This window comes from Oryzias melastigma, linkage group LG8, assembly GCF_002922805.2.
Source record: "Oryzias melastigma strain HK-1 linkage group LG8, ASM292280v2, whole genome shotgun sequence".
Taxonomy (NCBI): Eukaryota; Metazoa; Chordata; class Actinopteri; order Beloniformes; family Adrianichthyidae; genus Oryzias; species Oryzias melastigma.
In genome coordinates this window covers 2,758,814-2,779,765 of record NC_050519.1, presented here as the reverse complement: position 1 = coordinate 2,779,765, position 20,952 = coordinate 2,758,814, and the positions used below count along the sequence as shown (strand labels likewise).

The window sequence follows — 20,952 nt, the reverse complement described above, 5'->3', positions numbered from 1 at the left end:
ACGGAGTTGTAGCGTGTTTAGAACTGTGACGGCGTGTCCTGCAGGACGCCGTCCTTCTCTTTGTCGTGCTGTAAAGCTCAGCGTTGCACCAAGTTGATCTGCACTGATGTTTTCCCGCCTTTACAGGCTCCATTAACCTAACAAGCTTCAGCTGCAGCAATGACATCACGGGGAAAATAATACCGACTTATAGGGCACCGATTTCCTTTTGTTTCTATCACAGTTTCTGTTTTAGGCTGCAGTTTGATTTGTTTTTAATCATTTTTTTCACCCTTTATACTCTAGCAGATTATTATATCTTACAGATACAGAAAAATATCAAATCAATTATGGTTTTAAACTGCATTTTTGGTTATTTTTTTGCAACTCTATCACAAAAATTAACCCAATGGACACAATAATTTTGTTAATAAACATTTATCCACTAAATTATCTTCATTTGAAAAGAAAAGAATATGTATGTGGAACAAAAATAACAGTATGTATAAAAGTAATTGTGTGGTTAATTGGTGACATCAACCTGTACATATGTACAGTCAAATATATATATTTGTACAAATGTTATTGTTGCTTTTATCTTTTGATTTCTGGTTTTGATAGTTTTAAAAACATCAATTCCATTAATTTAAATAGTAAAATGTTCCATCGATTCATCAGGAATAGATAGATAAAAATGTTAATTAATTTAGAAATAAATAAGAATGTCAAATTTTAAAATCTTCCAAAAAATGTCCACTGAGGAGCAGAAACTCTAAGATGTTCTGTCGTATAAACGTATGCTGTAGAGGAGCAACTGCTGCTGCCCGTCAGTATGTGAGGCCTATATAACATTTTAGGTCTATCGTTTTACACAGACGAAGATTATTTACTCGTGGGAAACATTCGGGACAGTCTGCCAGGTTTTCTAAGAGTTAATGACTCGGCAAATTAACTCCAGAGTCTTGCTGTGCTCATGCGTGAAGCACAATGAGATCATTCAAAGAGCAGAAACACAGTGAAACTACATTACACAACAATAAAAGTCTTAAACCACGATAATGAACGCTCTAAAATAAAACAATAAAGCAGACAGACTTTCATCTGTTACATGATGATCGAAGACGAATGGATCAGATCCTCGGCTTATTCGGACAATCCCATGGATTTGATGTCACTGTAAAATGAAAGTTATAATTATTAATTATCCCTAAATTCCTAACCTGATCCTAGAAGTTACATCATCTTCTCCAGATGTTGATTAATGTGTCAACAAAAGAAATTAAAAATCTAATTTTTCTACATGTGGTAAAATGATAAATATGTTGGGACTTTATGCTTGAAAAGTTAAGCATAAATATGCCAAAAAACAACTATTTTCTTTAGAAGCAAAACTAAAAGTAGACTTCAGTTCATTTAGTGCAAAAGATCACTACTGTGAAGCACGGTGGGGGAAGGTTGGTAATTTTGTTTATTATGTTGTCAGAGGAGATAGACTGCAGCCAGAAACAACTTGATATGAATTGAACTTTATTCATATCACAAAGAGTAAATTCATTAATATATAGCATTAACTGTGATAATACAAGTGTGAATGCTGTAAGCTAAATAAAACATTAAAAATGTCCCAAAAAACCTAAGCAGATGCCAAACTAGCCAAAAGACCTAGCATATTGCTAAAACAGCAACTTAATGCCAATTTTGCTTAAAAATGGAAAAATGGCAAATGTAGCCTAAAACAGCTAGCATGTTGCTAAAATATTAGCTAAATACACAGTTAGCTAAAAAACAATAAAAAAGCAACAACAAAAAAATGCAGTGCCTTCAATTTATTTAGTGCTCAAGTTCACTACTGTGAAGCACAAGCAGGGAAGGTTGGTGGGGATTTTTTTGTTAGTTTGTATGGTGTCAGATGAGATAGACAGCAGCCAGAAAAAATTAGCAACTAGACATATAGCATAAACTGTGATAATACAAGTATGAATGCTGAAAGCTAAATTTCCTCGCTGAAAATGCTGAAGCTGATAACTAGCTAAAATGTTAGCTAAATGCGAAATTAGCCTAAAAAAACAAAGAAGATGCTAAGTTAGCCAAAAGACCTAGCATAATGCTAAAACAATGATTAGATGCCAAGTTAACTTAAAACTGAAAAGGTGTCTAATGTAGCGTAGACAACTAGCACGTTGCTAAAATTTTAGCTAAGGGCAAAATTAGCCAAAAGACTTAGCATAACGCTAAAACAAGGACTAGATGCCAAATTAGCTTAAAAACTGGAAAAAAAATGTCTGCATATAGCGTAAACAGCTAGCATGTTGCTGAAATATTAGCTAAGGGTTAATTTAACCAAAAGAACTAGCATAATGGTAAAACAAGGACTAGATGCCAAATTAGCTTCAAAACTTTTTAAAAAGTCTAATGTAGCCTAAGCAGCTAGCATTTTGATTAAAAAATAGCTAAATGTCAAATTAGCTTAAAGAAAACAGTGCTTTTAGTTCACGATCACTACTGTAGAACACAGTGGAGGAAAGTTTGTAGTTTATGTTTTATACTGTCAGAGGAGATGGAGTGCAGCGAGAAACAACAACTAGATAGAGCATTACCTGCAATAATACAAAACTTAAGCTAAATTAGCATCCTGAAAAGACTGAAGCTGATGACATGCTGAAATATTAGCTAAGGGAAAAATTCGCCAAAAGACTTAGCATAATGCTAAAACAAGGACGAGATGCCAAATTAGCTTAAAGACATAAAAAGAAATGTCTACATATAGCGTAAACAGCTAACACGTGGCTGAAATATTATAGCTAAGTGCTACATTAACCAAAAGAACTAGCATAATGCTAAAACAAGGACTAGATGCCGAATTAGCTTTAAAACTTAAAAAAAATGTCTAATGTACCCTAAGCAGCTACCATTTTGCTGGGAAAAAAAACTGAAAAAAAATGTCTACATATAGCGTAAACAGCTAGCATGTTGCTGAAATATTAGCTAAGTATTAATTTAACCAAAAGAACTAGCATAATGCTAAAACAAGGACTAGATGCCAAATTAGCTTAAAAAAGGTCTAATGTAGCCTAAGCAGCTACCATTTTGATTAAAAAAAATAGCTACATGTCAAATTAGCATAAAACCCAGTGCTTATAGTTCATGTAGTGCACAAAATCACTACTGTAGAACACAGTGGAGGAAAGTTTGTGGTTTTTATGTTTTATACTGTCAGAGGAGATGGAGTGCAGCGAGAAACAACCCTTTTTTTATTGTTCTTTGTTTCAAACACAAAATGAAAATAAAATAATAATTTAAAAATGTAAAAATACAAAATAAGCATAGGAATAAAAAAATACAAATATAAGAATTAAAAAATACAAATATACAAGTAAAGGAAACAATGTGCTTGAAAAGTTTAAAGTGACTTAGATCCAGTTTCATTGTGATAAGAACTCAGAAAATCAGAGCATTTTTACGAAGAATAAAACTAATATGAGCCTTTATGAGAGGAAGTTAACCAGAAAATGAACAAATAAGATACTGTAACTTTGGGATGTTAAACTTCTTTATATATATATTAGGATTGAGTCCATCATCAAAAGACGACAGACTCAAACCCTCATTGGCTTCTTTAAATCACTATTAGAACTGAATCCTCAGGATCAAAACACCCACAGAAATCAGAGGATGTGGAAAACAGCTGCTCCGTCAGTCCGACTTCAGCTCAGAAGCTCCAGAGTCGTGTTTTGACACGAGGAACCTCCCCGCGTCTGCCCATATGTTATCCCGCTGTTACACCTTTCAGCGTCCCCCCATCGTGTTAGCATGTAATGACGTAACATGATACGGCTTCTAACAGCCAAAGCGGGCGGCGGCGCACTCCAGAATATTACTGTGATCGTTCACCGTATGTAATAGTGGCCCCAAAGACGCCCAGAGGTCACGGTACAAAACCATCCAGTCGCTGACAGCAGCTGCTGAAATATGTTTTCAACCAACCCGACACGCTGTCCATGCGGTCAATCAGAGCCGAGCTGGTAATTACACATCGTTATATTACTTCCTGTAATAATAAGATGACACTTTATTATGACGAGATGTTTATGTGATCAACAAGAGCCGACAGGAGGTTCTGAAGTCACATGAGTCGACTCCTCATCTGGTACTGAAGTGGTCCTCCTGCTGAGCTGATGGGATGTTCTGGACTACAGTCGGCCAAAAAGTTACTGTGTTCTCAGCGGATCCTCCAGGTAAAATTAAGGTTAGTGAAGTAAATAAATACACGCAAACATGAGTCAGTCAGTGTGAGTACAGAGAAAGCAAATTAAATAAGTCAGAAAGTTAAATAACTCAGTAAGGAAGTAAAGAAACTACACAAGTAAAGTACTGTAAGTAAAGTAAATGAGTAAGTAAAGTCAGTAAGTGAAGTAACTTAGTATAGTAGTAACTAAGTATAGAAGTAAATAAACAAGAAATTAAAGAAACTAAGTAAAGTATTGTAAGTAAGTAAAGTAGCTAAGTATTAAAGTAAAGTCAGTAATGAAGTACATAAAGTCAGCGGGTAAAGTGACTAAGTAAGCAAAGTCAATAAAGTAACAGGTAACTAAAGTACTGTAAGTGAAGTAAATGAGTAAGTAAAGTCAGTAAGTGAAGTAACTTAGTATAGTAGTAACAAAGTATAGAAGTAACTAAACAAGGAAGTAAAGAAACTAAGTATTGTAAGTTAGTAAAGTAGGTAAGTAATAAAGTAAAGTCAGCAATGAAGTACATAAAGTCACTGGGTAAAGTGACTAAGTAACCAAAGTCAATAAAGTAATTAACAGGTAAGTAAAGTACTGTAAGTAAGTGAAATAACTAAGTCGAGTCAGTAACTAAGTAAGTAAAGTATTGTATGCAATTGAAGTAACTAAATAAGTAAGTATGTAACTACGTAAAGTAATGTAAGTAAGTGAAGTAACTAAGTCAGTAAGCAACGCAAGTGAAATAACCAAGTAAAGTCAGTAACTAAGTAAGTAAAGTATTGTAAGTAAGTAAAGTAACTAAATAAGTAAGTAAAGTCAGTGAGTGAATAAAATAATTATTAAGTATCACTTTTTAAACATTATCAAACAAGTTGTTTAGTCATTAAAACTTTTATTTTTCAAAAAAAATCAAATTTTCTGCTGAATTTGCTAGATTGATGTGAACAGTTTGAACATTTAAATATTTGTCTTTTGATATTTACCATCATGTTTTCTGCTCTATAAGATTCTTTTTCATAGATTATAAGCTACTATTTGACTGACTGATGTATCTTTGTCAAATACTTTAGATTTATGTTGTTTGAGCAGGAAGTGGTCCTCCTAAACAAGTTAAAAGAGAGCCAAGAAAACGACTTTTGTGCTTTAAAACGAGAAACGCTTTGGGTTGAAGCTCATTTAAAAACAAACGTTGTCCAGTCGGTTCACCAAACTACAATCAGAGGCTGGGTACAGGAGGAAAACGAGTCACCTGTTGGGTTTTCTGCTCTTCTACAGTGTTTATAGAAATGTTAACATTATCACTCGTATTTCTAGTCAAATCGCCTGTTTCATTTGAGGCATCGTCGTATGACGGCAATGAAACCATTGACTGTATATGAGAACTGGACGGAGTAAGTGTGATGTCACCCATAGACTACTTACAGCTCCAATGAAATGAAGTCAATTCAGTCGCCATTTTTCCACAATGTGGTCGCCGCCATGTTGGAACCAGACATCGTCAGTAAACAGTGATTAGTCCGAGTTGATGAGCTAATGTTTCTATGGCAACAACTCAGCCAATCAGGAGTGAGCTTGTTGAAGGCGGGCTCAGGAGAACCTATCAATCAAAGGTTTAGAACGGGAAACACAAGACGCCATCTGCTTGGTCCAGTTAGAACTTGAATACCTCGCTCTGATAGAAGGCTTTTTGGGACCAGAGGGCACTTCCTGTTTGGAACCAGAGGAGGGGAGTCTCATATAGTGAGACCAACCTGTGTTTACATCTGTGCTCCGCCCCTTTAGAGCCATTGGTTCTGGTGAAAGAGGGCCGTACAGTATAGGACACATGTCAAGGTCAAAGTCATTTCTAACTTGAATAATTTTGAGAAATTTATTTTGAAGGAGAGTAGGATATTGAAAGTTTTTTAAGTTTAAGTGGATTTATTCTGGAATAAATTCCTGCCTTTTTTATTATTCATAATTATGTTAAAAAGTTGCATTCTGCAAGCTTTTTGGATTATTTTGGCATTTACTAAGATTTTTTTAGGCTATTTTTGAGTTTAGCTAATATTTCAGCTACATGCTAGCTGTTTTGGCTAATTTTTTGTTTGTTTTTTAGGCTATCTTGGAGTTAGGCTAATATTTTCATGCTGGTTGTTTTGGCTTATTTGGGCTCTTTTTCAGTTTTTTACACTATTTTGAAGTTTAGTCTTTTTTTTAAGCAACATAAAATTAAACTTTTTTTTTCTTTTTTTAGGCTAGTTTGGCATTTAGCATCTTTAGCTATTAACCTCGGCATTTTTAGCTATCAATTTCAGCATCTTCACCGTCCAAATTCAGCAAACAGCATTCACACTAGCATTATCACAGGTAATGCTATATATCTAGTTCATAATTATGTTAAAACGTTACGATTTTAAAGCTTTAAAAAGGTAGTTTTAGAGTGTTCAATAAATATTCATCCTGTTTGCCCCACTACCTAAGGTGTGTTTTAGATTTTGCCCTCTTGTGTGATTGAGTTCGACACCTCTGGTATAAGAGAACGAATTAAATCAGGATGTTGTTTCCTTATAAACTGTTCTGAGTTCAAAGCTTTTTCTCCATTACCTGTGAGATCAAATAAAGCTCGTCTGTGTTCTTCAAGAGGGACTAGATTAACACACGCGGTGACAAATGGTGCAACACAACCTGTTTCTTGGACACCTGACAGTGATAGAAATAAACATCCGCTGCATCAATTTGGTAAACACCGACGGAGCGAAGGTTAAACTTTGGCTAAACGAGAGACAATCTAAAACCACTCGTTACCAACAACACAAGTATGTTTAATGGAGTCGTTTCCTAAAAAAGACGGAACGGTAACATCTGCACATTTTCTCGGTGCCAGCCGTTGGGTACATTTTGCCCCGGGTCATTATACCAGCAGCTGCTGACTGATGGAATCTCTGATTGATGACAGTTGCTCAGCGGGACGCTAGCTCTCGCGGACAGATGACGCTCCCACTGAGAAAACGTTCAACCATCTCTTGGATTCAATTTAATTTTGCTCCCATCACGACCTGAAAGTGCAGATTCCTTCTTTTAAAAGTTGTATGATCTGTGGGGGGGTGTACAGGTCGCACACGCCGGGTCAAGTGCATACAAATACCCGCGCATACTTGGGATATCCTGCGTACTTGCATGTCTCTATCGGTCTGATCCCAAGAAAGGATTGAGGGTTTCATGTGATGGCGCCGTTGCTCTCGATTTGACCAAAACTTTCCCACGATCCCTCCTCCAAACGCCTTTTTCACCCCACCCATTTACAAGTTCATAAAAGTGACCCGCCGAGTCGAACCCCAAGACCCGGACCGTTGGTGTCAAACAGAGAGGCGAAGAGTCATGCCGGCGCCCAAGAAAGCAGGTAAGACGGCGTTCTCGCCTTTACCTGTGAGCAGACACAGAAAGGTAGTACAAGTATCTGACCCTCGTCACATTTGAAGAGCAGTAATAGTTTACTCATCACTTCATTATTTGATCTAAACCTTCACAGCCACGGGGATAAAAAGGGAAGATTTATAGCCCGTCGCAGCATTTTATTACCAGTTTATTACACGTTTCCAAAGCTGTTTATGTGCTGTTATTAAATGTCTTCCAGCAGACGGTGACCCGCCAGACAGCTTTTTCCTGCTGCCCATTAATCATGTCAGCGTGAACGAGCATCTCCAGGCCCATCGAGCTCTCGGTGTCACGTCTGAATTTCACAGCTCTTGTTTCCATCTGTCCTTTTTTCACTCTGACTCACCGGTTTCTGCATCCATCTCTTTATTCTTGTTTTCTTGAAGCTCCCAGTTGTTTCACATCCTTCTTCTGGCTGCCACTGTAATGAAGTGTGAAAAGCTGTTCGGTCGTTCAAGAAGATCCATGTAGAACGCGAGTCCAAGTCGATGTTATCTTGCGCTCATTTTTAACTTTTATAATTTTGACAAAATATATTTTTAGAGAGAAAAATATTGAAAGTTATTTAAGGTTTAAGTTGATTTATTCTGGAATAATATTCCTGTCTTTTTATTATGATAATTATGCTAAAAAAAAATTACGGTTTTAAAGTTTAAAAAATTGGCATTCTGCTAGCTTTTTGGACAATTTTGGCATAAGATTTTTTTAGGCTGCTTTGTAGTTTAGCTAATATTTCAGCTACATGCTAGCTCTTTGGGCTAATTCAGGCTTTTTTTTAGGCTGTTTTGGAATTTAGCTAATGTTTCAGCTACATGCTACCTGTTTTGGCTAATTTAGACATATATATTTTGTTTTTTTAGGCTATTTTGGAGTTTAGCTAATGTTTCAGCTACATGCTACCTGTTTTGGCTAATTTAGACATATATATTTTGTTTTTTTAGGCTATTTTGGAGTTTAGCTAATGTTTCAGCTACATGCTACCTGTTTTGGCTAATTTAGACATATATATTTTGTTTTTTTAGGCTATTTTGGAGTTTAGCTAATGTTTCAGCTACATGCTAGCTGTTTTAGCTAATTTAGACATATATTTTTTGTTTTTTTTTTAGGCTGTTTTAGAGTTTAGCTAATGTTTCAGCTACATGCTAGCCATTTTGGCTAATTTAGGTTTTGTTTCCCCGTTTTTTAGGCTATTTTGGAGTTTAGCTCATGTTTAAGCTACATGCTAGCTGTTTTGGCTAATTTAGGCTTTTTTCTCGTTTTTTTAAGGCTGTTTTGGAATTTAGCTGATATTTCAGCTATATGCTAGCCGTTTTGGCTAGTTTAGGCTTATTTTAAATGTTTTCTTAGGCTCATTGGAGTTAAGCTAATATTTCCATGCTATCTGTTTTGGCTAATTCAGGCTTTTTTTTTTTTTTTTATCTTTTTTTTAGCCGATTTGGCATTGAGCCATTCCTTCAACTACATGCAGCTTTTTTGGCTAACTTGGTTTTTTTGTTTTATTTTTTTAGACTAATTTGGCATTTAGCTAATATCTTAGCTTTCAGCTTTTTTAATTATCAGTACTAGAATCTTCAGAAGCCAAATTCAGCTTACAGCATTCACACTAGCATTATACCAGGTAATGCTATAAATCTAGTTTATAATTATTTTAAAAAGTTACGGTTTTTGAAGTTTTAGTGTTTTCAATAAATGTTTATCCAGTTCGGCCCGTAACCTAAGGTGTGTTTTGGATTTTGACCACTTATGCGATTGAATTTGACACTCCTGATGTAGAGTTTGATTTGAGATGTCAACCATCGTGACCTCCTCAAACTTGCATCAAAATCAGACTTTCTTGAAGCGTTTCAGAATCCTGATCATACATTTTTGCTTTAAACTGAAATCTATTTTTCATTTATTTTGTCCTACAGTAGTTTTATCCGTTTATCCGCTGGGCCTCCTGCCAGACTTGACACTCAACAGGAGCCAGAGGGATGAGCCGGGATCTCCCTCCTCCTCCTCATCTCTTCTTATCTTGCTGTTTCAGTGAGATGTTCTGAACTTGATCTGCACAGATAATGTCACTCTGTCCCGCAGAGGGAGGAATCTGGAAGACGGATCAACGCACTTCATGCGCGTCCAAGAAAAACAATCTTCGCGAAGCATCCAGAGCTCTGGAGGTGACCTTCCAGCTGGAGCTCTTAAACTGACGGACGCTGGTGTCCAGCTCCAAAACAAGTCCTCAGAGTCTCAAACTCAAACCCTGCAAAGACGGAGAAGAAACTTTTCCTCCAGATTTCTTGAGATCTTCTCAAAATCTCACTTTTTTATCCTTGTCATTATTGTGCTTTTCTGATGACACGACCGAGGACAAAACAATGATCTCTCCTTTTCTCCAAAGATGTATCCGAGGAGGAATTCTTACTTCTTTATTATTTACAGAAAGTGCTTCTTTTTTATTTTTATTTTATTTTATTTAACTCAAAAGGAGAACTGATATCAGGAATCTGTCGTCTACTTTTATTACTTTTCCTAATAAATATCTATGTCACTAAAAATTACTTTTATTAACATCAAAAACCAAAAGTTGTATTTTTTAAATTTTAATTAAATGCTATAAAGAAATTGTAACACAAATCTAAAAGCATCTAAATGGAGGTGTTGCATTATTTTTCTAATATTTAGTCAAAAACTCAACAAAACCATGTAAATGAAATGAAATGCAGACAGAAATACTGTTAAAACTGTCAGAATAGCAATATTATCAATCAATAAAGGCATTAAAAAAGAAATATTTGATATTTTTATGTGCCTTAAGGGAATTTTATTTAACTGTAAATAAAATTTGTTTGTGAATTTACAGATTTTGAAAGTTATCTATCTTAAAATCCCCATTTTTTTTATAAAAATGGTTAACACTTGTTTTAAAGAATTTTAAAAATTAAAGTCACACTCCAATCATCTTTTGATCTATTTTAGTGTTTATGTTCTTTGATTTATTGCAGCTTTTCAACCTTTAACAAGATAATTCCAGTGGATTTTCCTGTTAATCCGTGAAAAGTTATAATATATTAAAGATTTTGGGTTTAGGCGTCAGGCGGTTCATCAAAATCTGGCCATTTTTCGGCCAAATTTAAAAAATCTTTCATTTTCTAGGACATAGTTTCTGCAGAGCGACAGGAGTTAGTTAGAAATTCACTTTTTGAGTTGTCACAAAGCAACCCCGCCCCCCTTTAACACCTCATTGCTATAATTTCTTTGTTTACAATCTTTCCAGCTAGCTTACAGCCTCTCACATGATGTTTTTCAAACTGCATTTTTTCCTTTTCTACCGATTCACAACAATTTTAGTAAAGAAATACTTAAAAAAAATAGTTTTAATATTAATTTTCTTTATTTATGTACTACATTATCAAATGCTGCAAGAATATGCTAAAAACACCAACAAAGAAGGATTTTTATCAACAGGTCTTTAAATTAGTCAAAAGGTTGGATCTCTGAAAAGTTTATTTTACTCTGTCAAAAAAAGTTGACAAATAAGATCATAATACATAAAAAAAATCTAATTAGGTCAAACTTTATTTTAAAAAAAATGCTTCTTCGACAGCTTCTCATGATTTGAGGGGTTTTTCTAAGAAAAATATATTTTTTTTCAACTTAAGTTCAATTAGGGACAAATTCTGTAAAATCTAAAAATATTAAATTTAAGCCAAGATGTTACCCAAAAAAAGCAGCAATTCACCAGGAAATGAACTATTTTCATGAGTGGGTCTTTAAATAAGTCAAAAGGAAGGAATTCTAAAAAGTTTATTTTACTTTGTCAAAATGAAAATTGACAAATAAGATTATAATACATGAAAGAAAATATAATTAAATTAAACTTTATTCATAAAAAATAATGCTTCTTAGACAGTTTCTCATGATTTGAGGGTTTTTTTCTAAGAAAAAAACCTGTTTTTCAACTTGAATTCAATTAGGGACAAATACTGTAAAATTTTGACTAAAAGATTTGACAAAATATGAAATTTAAGCCGAGATTTGACTCAAAAAAAGCAGCAATTCACTAGGAAATGAACTATTTTCATGAGTGGGTCTTTAAATAAGTCAAAAGGAAGGAATTCTAAAAAGTTTATTTTACTTTGTCAAAAATGAAAATTGACAAATAAGATAATAATAAATTAAAAAAATCTCATTAAATTGAATTGTACTCATAAAAAATAAAGCTTCTTAGATAGTTTATCGTGCTTTGAGTGTTTTTTTTTAACTTGAGTTAATATAATGGGACAAATGCTGTACAATTTTGACCAAAAATCTAATAAAATATAAAATTTAAGCCAAGAAATTACACAAAAGAAAGCAGCAATTCACTAGGAAATTGACTATTTTCAGTAGGTCTTAAAATGAGTCAAAAAGAAAGAATTCTAAAAAGTTTATTTTACTTTGACAAATAATAAATTACAAAATCTCATTAAATCAAACTTTATTCATAAAATAATAATGCTTCTTAGAGAGTCCCTCATGTTTTGGGTGTTTTTAAAGAAAAACAATGTTTTTTTCAACTTGAGTTAAATAGGAACAAATGCTGTTAAAATTTGACTAAAAAATCTAATAAAATATTACATTTCCGGCAAGAATTGACCCAAAAATGCAGCGATTCACTATAAAATTGGCTATTTATTGAATGCAACAAAATAGAAAAAATTAGAGCAAAAGGCTTTGAATTTGAAAAAAAAAACTTCTTCTCAGGAGATAAATGCAGTGATGTGACCTTCTGCAAGCGAGAAGGATGAAAGTCTGATTGAGTCAGAGACCTCAAACACGACCCACACGGATCACAATGTCCTCCAAGCATCGGAAAATCTGACTTCACAACACGACCAGCGCTGGCGTTGGATGGTGGCAGCATCCTGCACAACATGCATCCTTCCAATGGGGAGCCCTGCTGTTAGAGCCACGCTGTGTCCTCCCAAAACACAGACCTCCAGATTTTTTAGTTTGAAACACAAAAGCTGGGAAGCAGCTTTGTGAATCGGAGCTGAGCCGGCGTTGCACGGGTCTGTGATCCACTGTGTGCAGAACAGCAGGTGATTTAGTGCAGATGAGTGGCCCTGGCAGCCGCTTTGATGAATGACGGGCCCACAGAGAGAGATGAAAAGGTTTCAAGTAACCAGCAGTACCACCCTGAGAGCCGTGCATTTCACTCCTTTGTTATATAAGCCGAGGAGAGGAGAAGAAGCAGCTCTGAGGGGAAGCTGTAATTCTCTGCACAGCGTCTGTGGGAGATGACAGCGAAGTGACACTTTTTTCTTCTCTTCCAGGAAGGAAAGGCAGCTCTGCACAGGAAGGTAAAGAGCAGCAGGGAGCACGGCTGGGAAACGTCTCGGTTAATCAGCGAAGGATGAGCTTTGCTGTCGTCTGAGTTACAGATAAACACACCTAAAGGAAGTTTAACGCGTTTCCTCTCATCTCCCTTTAGAGAAGCTGCCACCATATGAGCCGAATATCCCTGAACCGACCAGCAGGCCCGACTTCATTAAGTGTAGGTGTACTGTGATAGATCATCAGGTGTACCGTGATAGAATTTGTTCAGTTTCACAAGATTGACTGCATCTGAATTTAAATCTATTCAAAGTGTGTCATGTAAGAGAAAATATCCTCTGTATGTGCAAACCACAGGTAGCAAAACTACAGATAAATATTTTGAAAAAATGTAAATTCGTGTTGTTAAAAAAGTACTTTCGTGTCTGAATATTTTTTTTGCAGGTTTGAAAGCTCAGAAAATTGTGGTATCAAATTGATTTCATTGAAACACAGATTGTGAAACTTGTATTGTACTAGTGTACTGTGAAAGATCATCAGGTGTACCGTGACAGATTGGCAGCATCTGGATTTAAAACTATTCAAAGTCTATCATGCAGTAGAAAAGAGTGTGTAAAAACTACTGATAGCAAAAATTCAAATATGTGTAGTTTAAAAGTAATTTCATGCTTACATCCTTTTTTTATTAAAAATTTTTAAAATGCCCTCCAGCATTTTCAGCTTCAGTGTTTTTAGCCATCAATTTCAGCATCATCAGCGGCCAAATTCAGCTTACAGCATTCACACTAGCATTATCACAGTTAATTGTTATGTGTGTTCTACATCCAGTTTGTGCATGACCTGATTAGTCAACTAATCGGAAAAAATAATCTGTGATTAGTCGACTATTAAAATAATTGTTTGTGGCAGCTCTAGTCAACAATCCCGTCTTTCTCTGGGTCTCCTCAGACTGGCTCCCCCTCTCTCTGGATGATAAAACTGCACAGAAGCTTCTGTGGATTTCTGAAGGCGGCGCCAAGGTCGCTCGAACATCCGATGCAGTCTGTCCTTATCCAAACAGACCGGAGAGATACGAACACTCTCCGCAGGTACGACCATCAAACACCCAAATAGATCTTCACTGATCGGATCAGACTATTAGGGTGACCCAAGTATTAGTATTTATGTAGATTTTCTAAACAAACGTGAGATGTTTCGAACTATATATTTTAGAATTATTTTGAAAATTTGAAAGCACTTTGTCAAATAGAGAGCTTGTGAAGCCAGAAAAAAGAATGACTAGATGCTGGTTTTATTGACCTCTACTGGCAGAAGTTGGGTATTGCATCAAACTCTCAAGTTTCTTCTCTAATTAAATAATTGCATATTCTAAAGGACTTGATGCGATTTGATCTTGCAGGTCTTGTGTAAGGAAGGGCTCCAGGGCTGTCGAGGCTACTGGGAGGTGGACTTTGATGGCTGGGTGGTGATCGGGGTGCTCTCTGAAAGCTCTCCTCGGAGAGGCCAGGAGGTGCCCTGCGGCCTCGGGGAGAACTCCACCTCGTGGGGCGTGGGCTGGTCCGGCTCCTGCTACCAAGTCTGGCACGACGGGGAAAACGTGGACGTCCAGCTGCCCCTGTCCTCCACCATGGGCGTGTACGTGGATCAGCCCGCCGGCATCATCAAGTTCCTCTCGGTGGAGGGAGAAGCGGAGAAGGAGGCGCGGCTGATCCACAAGTTCAAAGCCGCCTTCAAGGAGAAGGTTTTTCCTGGGTTCTGGATCGGCACAAATTCGTTCTGTCTCATCAGGAAAAAAGATCAGTGACAAAAATGGAGGAACAGATGGAGGATGTTGTGTAAATTTATAAAAATAAAAGGTGTGAGAAGGAAATATTGTGATGTTTGAGGAACAAAAACCTGATTCATTCTGATTATGTGATTTAATTGGAAATAAAACAGTTTTGTTGTTAGAAAGTGGATCATGTCCACAGATGTGGAGTGCTGCTGCCCTCTAGAGGCCACAGACGACACAGCAGTCGAGTCATCTTCTTGGTGTTGCTCCTTTTATTTTGAAACATCAAAGAACAAACAGAACACTTGTTTTTGTCTTTTGTAAAGATGGATGCTCTGCCTTTCAAACCCTTCTGTCTCACAGTTTCATTCATTCTGTCGTTTCCACAGAGGATGAGGAGCAAAAAGAAAAGAAAAAAAAAATACATCCTATAGAGTTCTGTATTGATTTGCATTCATTCAGTCAGTCATTCGTTGGCAAAAAGTAAAAACAGGCATGATATGAGGAGGTGCTGGTGTTCCCTGCTCACTTTTTATATTTATTTTTTAGCGTTGTGGTTTCTACCCCTTTCCCCATGATCAAAAGGGGGAAACGGGGCGGGGCTAAAGAGCCTTTTGGTCATCTTACCTGGTAACTGATGGGCGCTGACGGTGAGAATGAGTCCAGTATAGCAACGTGGATGCAGTTTTTCTTAATTCAGGATAATATAACATTTTTTTTTTAAGATAAAATCGATTATGGATTACAGTTTAAGCAGAAACCCGTCATATTTGAAGCTTCTGCAGTCGACTCATTCTCACCGTTTTTTTATTTCCTTTTTTAAATTTCATCCCGTCTGATTGTTTTCTGTTAAAATAAGACTAAAATTATTGAATCGTTTCATTTTTCCCCAAAAATCTCCTGGTAGTTTGACCAAAAAGCAAAAGAACAGACTCCAAGTTCTTCCTGTGGCCCCGTTTAGTGTTGTACATGTCACAGTTCAAGTATGGAGGGGGGGTGGTAGTGTTGAGAATGTTATTAGTGTTGATAACATTTCTTTATGACCGTTTCTTTTGAAAGAATGTGCCGTTAATTGGGGTTAGTGAGAAATAAATGGAGGTACTAGCTTTTAACGCTTTTTTTCACAAGCTGAACGTCACGTTGTCGCCGTGACAACCCCACCCCCGGATCTCCATCCCTTTCTGTCCCCGTCCGTCTGCTCCTCTCAGTGCTTCAGCGAGAAGTCGCCCGTGTTGAGGCGGGGCCGGGGCAGGGCGCCGAACATCTCGGTCCCGTCGGTCGCTCCGGGGACCAGCAGGGCCTTCATACTGGCGGCGATGTGCTCCAGGTCAGCGCAGCCCACCTGAAGGGGGAGGGGGGGCGTAAAGATGAACGCTGAAATCTGAGAAAACAGCATCTGACATCCCGAAAGGTCGCATCCCAGCCGTGACCCCGCACACTTCCATGATCACATGCAGTGAAAGGAGCCGGCGTGGCGGTTTGCTGCTGGATCAGAACGGAGAACTGAATGGAGGCTTTGTGTTTAAGAGGAAGAAACTCGTCAGGATGAACTCCTGAAAACCACTATCATTTTCCACCTAAAGAAAGTCCTGTTTTTATACGGGATTCCAGTAAAATAGTTTCTCCCAGAATCTCCAACAATGACTATTATGAGGCGTTTAAAACTTAAAGACGAATTTATTTCAAATAAATTAGCAAAAGTGGAGAAATATTAAATGATCCGAGTATGAGAGTCAGAACATTTGTCAAAAATAGTCAAATCTGTGTTTAAAAACAAAAGAAATCTTTCCAGATTTAAATGAAAATGTATGTGATTATTGATTATGAAAATGTATCTGCTTAAAGTGAAAATTCTTTCTCTGCGTTGAGGACTCGCCGCTCACCCGCTCGCCGCTGTTGCTGTCTCCCGGAGCGGCTCTGCTGCTTTTGCAGCCCCACACGGGCACAGACACGGGCAGGGAGCGCGCCAGAGCCGTGGGGTGGGCGTTCCGGGGCAGGAAGGCAGGCTGACCCACGGCCATGGAGCGTGATGGTGGGGGGGCGTCCTCGCTCAACGAGCCTGCATAGAAACGTGAAAAAAGAAATCAGGATCACCAGAAGTGTTCTGAAGCCATATTGAATCATTTATCCTGCAGGTCGTCGTTAATTCTCTGACCGCTCAGACGCATCGATCTGCCGTCACACCTTCAAGTCTGAGACTTGGCTCCTTAAGAGTTCCACACCAAAAGTGTCAAACTCCAGGCCTCGAGGGCAGTCCTCCTGCTGGTTCTCCAGAAATCCTGTCTCATCTGCTGGATCAGGATTACCTGGATCAGGTGTGTTTGTCCAATAAAGAGCTTCAGTGGCGGGAAACCTTGTAGGACATCGGACCTCGAGGCCTGGATACTGACACGTGTTCTAGACTGAGCTCTACAAGTCCCAGACCTGGCCCCTCTGAGACCCAAACCTGGTCACCTCCCCTGTAGGCCCAGACTCGGCCTCTTCTTAGACCCAGACTCTCTCCCCTCTAAGACCCAGAGTCTCCCCCTTCTTAGACCCAGACTCTCTCCCTTCTTAGACCCAGACTCTCTCCCCTATAAGACCAAGACTCTCTCCCTTCTTAGACCCAGACCCAGAGTCTTTCCCTTCTTAGACCCAGAGTCAGCCTCTTCTTAGACCCAGACTCTGCCTCTTCTTGAGACCTGTCTCTCTTGAGACCCAGACTTGGCCCCTATAGCACAGGTATCAAACTCCAGGGTTCAATGACCGAGTCTCACATTTTTTTCCACAAATCCCATCTTATCTGCTGCTGATTACCTGGATCAGGCATATTTATCCAAAATAAGGAGCTTCAACAGCAGATTGGTTGGAAAACATGTATTACACCGGCCCTCGAGGCCTGGAGTTTGACAGCCCTGCGGCCTATAGCATGAGAAGTGTTCCAGAACTGTTACCATCAGTGCTTTCCTCCTCTCCATCGGACTCAAAAAAGGGCTCACAGTCACGGGATACCGAGTCCTCGTCCATGGAGAAAACACCTAAAGAAAAAAGTCATTGTTTTAATAATAGGACACTCCTTTGAAATACACATTCAACCTTATCCAAGTTGTTGTGTAAAACCTTCATATTTCAGGTCTCACCTGCACTTTCATTTCCATAGGGCTGCCTCTCATCCATGTCGTCCTCGTCTTCTTCTTCATCTTCACACTCTTCTTCCAGATCTACGATCCCCGCTCGCTGCCTCTCCCGCTCAGCTTCTAGAGAGCTCCTCTCTCGCTCCCTCTCTCCGTTCCCGTTCTGCTCCTTGGCCCCCCCGCTCACAGTTACCGAGCTGTAGATGGAGGGGTAGCTCTGAGAGAACAGCCTGCCGTTGGGGCTGACTCCGCCCAGCTCACCTGTCCCGCTCTGCAACATCAGCACAGATTCACACTTATGAGCGACAGCGTTCCCAGCGGATACGTGCTGCGCGGCGTTCAACACAAACGGCCCACTCACTCCTCTGTGTCCGGGGTCAGAGGTCAGATCAGCCGCCTGCTTGGCTCCCCTCTCCTCGGCGGCGGGCCGGGTTTGCTTCTGGGCCGTCAGCATGCTCGTGGAGTGCAGAACGGCGATGTCGTCCATGTAACGGCGAGCTGACTCGGCCAGAAATCCGTGACCCCACACATTGTAGGAGAAGTCAAACTCCCTGGGGAAAGCCACGCTGCCTTCCCGCTTCTTCACTCCTTCCGAGTCTCCGGTCGAGAACCGGAACTTCTTGCAGGCCGTGAGTATGGCCAAGTCGCAGCCGGACTTTTGGCAATATGCTTCTGCAGCAGAAAGTAGAGCCATCCAGCTCTCTTTGTGGTTGTCTGGGATTTCGGGCTCTGATGGTTTGTGATGGGCGGCCATGACGGTCTACAGAATCCCGGTTTAGTCTTTAATAATAAAGTTTAGAGGATCTGATGATTGATCCTTATAAGGTCTCAGGAAATGAAAAATTACAGAAGTTGTAACTTTGGTGTGATCTGTCTTAGCGGCTGGTGTCGTCTTCTGAACTGGTGATGATGAAGTTCAAACTTGTCAGGCACTCTGTGGCTTAAACATCTGATATTCTGGGCGATGTTCTACCAAACTGGAGAGCCAGGGGAGAGACGGGATGTTGCCCAGTTGCTGGTGATTCCTGAAAATGTTTTCAAAATATAAACAATAAATGTAGCTTAAACAGATGCATTTAAAAACTAGGGCTGACGTGATTTGTCGACTATTAAAATAGTCGATGATGAATTTAATGGTCGATTTGTCGTTACTTTATGATAAATGGGGTCAGAGTGTAGTAAAGTTGAAAGTTATAACAGCATTATGCTAGCTTTGTGGACTATTTTGGCATTTATTGAGATTCTTTAGGCTATTTTGGAGTTCAGCTAATATTTGAGCTACATGCTAGCTGTTTTGGCTAACTTAGGCTTTTTTGTTGTTTTTTTTTTTTGCAGTTTTTTGTTAGATAATATTTCAGCCATATGGTAGTTATTTTGGCTAAATTATGCTTTTTTTGTTTATTAGGTTATTTTGGAGTTTTGATAATATTTCAGCTACATCTTAGCTGTTTTTGGCTAACTTGAGCTTTTTTGTTTGTTTCTTAGACAGTTTTTTTAATTTAACTAATATTTCAGCAACATGGTAGTTATTTTTGGCTAAATTGGGCTTTTTTGTTCATTTGTTTTTAGGTTATTTTGGATTTTAGCAAATATTTAGCAAATATTTTTTTTGTTTGTTTTTAAGTGGTTTTTAAATTTGGCTAAGTTTTCAGCTACATCCTAGATGTTTTGTCTAATTTAAAGCTTTTTTGTTGGTTTTTGAGGCTATTTTGTAGTTTAACCGATATTTCAGCTACATCCTAGCTGTTTTAGCTAACTTGGGCTTTTTTTGTTTATGTAGTTTTTTTTTTTTAATTTAACTAATGTTCCAGTTACGTGGTAATTACTTAGGCTAAATTAGGCTTTTTGTTTATTTGTTTTTAGGCTATTTTGTAGTTTAGCTAATATTTCAGCAGCGTGCTAGCTATTTTGGCTCATTTAGGCTATTTTTTGGGTGTATTTGGAGCATCTAATATTTCAGCTTTCAGCTTTTTGACTAATTCGTCATATTTTAGCTGAGTATCAGCTTCAGCGTTTTTAGCAATCAAAAAAATTGATTGCTATCAGCACTATCTTCAGCGGCCAAATTCAGCTTACAGCATTCACACTAGCATTATCACAGGAAATGCTATATATCTAGTTTTTAGTTAGTTGATGGCTAATGATGGTTCAGATGTGTATTACATCCACTTTTGTGCAAAACCCGATTAGTCGACTAATCGGAAAAAATAATCGATGATTAGTCGACCATTAAAATAATCGTTTGTGGCAGCACTATTTAAGACTTGCATGTTTTTTGCACAGCAGGTTTGTGGCTTTGAGGCAGATGCAGGTAAACATGTAAACCTGCACAACAGCAGCTGTCGCAGCCCCCACCACCTTTGCACACACCAAAGCTAACACTGTAGCACGGCTAAGCTCCTTCTCGTGGTTCCCACAGGGCTGATAAACTGCAAACTCGTCTTTGTCATCGGATCGGTTCCGTTTAAATCTGTGTGCGAACGACTTATCGGCTCTGTCGCAGCTGTTGTTTATCTGGCTGTTTGTTCGGGGTTGTGTGTGCAGTCTCCTCATGATGGAGCCGCATTTCACCTCCATTTTTAGCCTTTAACTGCGCCCGGGATTGGTTAGGAGAGCACGCGGAAAGACAACGAAACGTTCACCCACCTGTCCGGTTTCTTTCTTCCACCTTGCCAGATGTTATTCGAGCTTATTATTCCTTTGGTCGCTCGTTTTCAGCCCTCTCCCACGGTTTCTCTCCCCCAGCTTCGGTTGACGCCAGCGGCAACAAGCTAGCATGCGCTATTTAAAGCATTTCCCGTGTGACCTTTCAAAATAAAATTTGTGACGCAGAAGCAAACACTCCTCATTTTTAAAGAAGTTTACCTAATATTTTTGTTATTTTACCTTTAAAACGTTTCATAATCAACAATGAAGTCATTTCTGAATAAGAAAGAAAATAGCTTTTTTAAATAATATTTTTTTAAAAACTTTTAATTAATTAAAAATATTATATATCAAAATAACATAAAATTAAACTGAATTTATCAAATACATTTATTATAAGTAGTTCAAAGTTAGTGTTTTTTTGCTGATGTCAAACGCTTATCTACTTCCGGTTTTACATTTAGCTTGACGTCGCTCGACGTCGCTTGTTTACTGATGTTCC

The 20,952-nt window shown here is 38.2% G+C and overlaps 2 protein-coding genes across 2 annotated transcripts; one reads left to right on the top strand and one right to left on the bottom strand.

Moving 5' to 3' along the window:
• The first annotated feature begins 7,068 nt into the window (after positions 1 to 7,068).
• On the top strand, positions 7,069 to 15,113 carry zgc:195001 (uncharacterized protein LOC567531 homolog). The gene is made up of 5 exons (XM_024272480.2): positions 7,069 to 7,587; positions 12,920 to 12,946; positions 13,078 to 13,140; positions 13,869 to 14,008; positions 14,320 to 15,113. Exons 1-5 carry the CDS (start codon positions 7,566 to 7,568, stop codon positions 14,722 to 14,724), a joined length of 657 nt encoding a protein of 218 aa, XP_024128248.1. The 5' UTR covers positions 7,069 to 7,565; the 3' UTR covers positions 14,725 to 15,113.
• Positions 14,946 to 20,604, bottom strand: akt1s1 (AKT1 substrate 1 (proline-rich)). Its single transcript, XM_024272478.2, has 6 exons — positions 20,451 to 20,604; positions 18,166 to 18,829; positions 17,811 to 18,075; positions 17,625 to 17,708; positions 16,575 to 16,750; positions 14,946 to 16,033 (listed from the first exon to the last, which is right to left on the bottom strand). Exons 2-6 carry the CDS (start codon positions 18,556 to 18,558, stop codon positions 15,896 to 15,898), a joined length of 1,056 nt encoding a protein of 351 aa, XP_024128246.1. The 5' UTR covers positions 18,559 to 18,829; positions 20,451 to 20,604; the 3' UTR covers positions 14,946 to 15,895.
• Positions 20,605 to 20,952: the final 348 nt, after the last annotated feature.

Excerpts from the sequence above, each read along its gene's own strand:
- zgc:195001 (XM_024272480.2), top strand. The coding sequence starts at position 7,566 with ATGCCGGCGCCCAAGAAAGCAG. Across the intron at positions 12,947-13,077 it reads AGGCAGCTCTGCACAGGAAG|AGAAGCTGCCACCATATGAG; the intron begins GTAAAGAGCAGC and ends ATCTCCCTTTAG. Across the intron at positions 13,141-13,868 it reads CAGGCCCGACTTCATTAAGT|ACTGGCTCCCCCTCTCTCTG; the intron begins GTAGGTGTACTG and ends GGGTCTCCTCAG.
- akt1s1 (XM_024272478.2), bottom strand. The coding sequence starts at position 18,558 with ATGGCCGCCCATCACAAACCATCAGAGCCCGAAATCCCAGACAACCAC. Across the intron at positions 17,709-17,810 it reads CTATGGAAATGAAAGTGCAG|GTGTTTTCTCCATGGACGAG; the intron begins GTGAGACCTGAA and ends TTTTTTCTTTAG. Across the intron at positions 16,751-17,624 it reads AGAGGAGGAAAGCACTGATG|GCTCGTTGAGCGAGGACGCC; the intron begins GTAACAGTTCTG and ends GTTTCTATGCAG.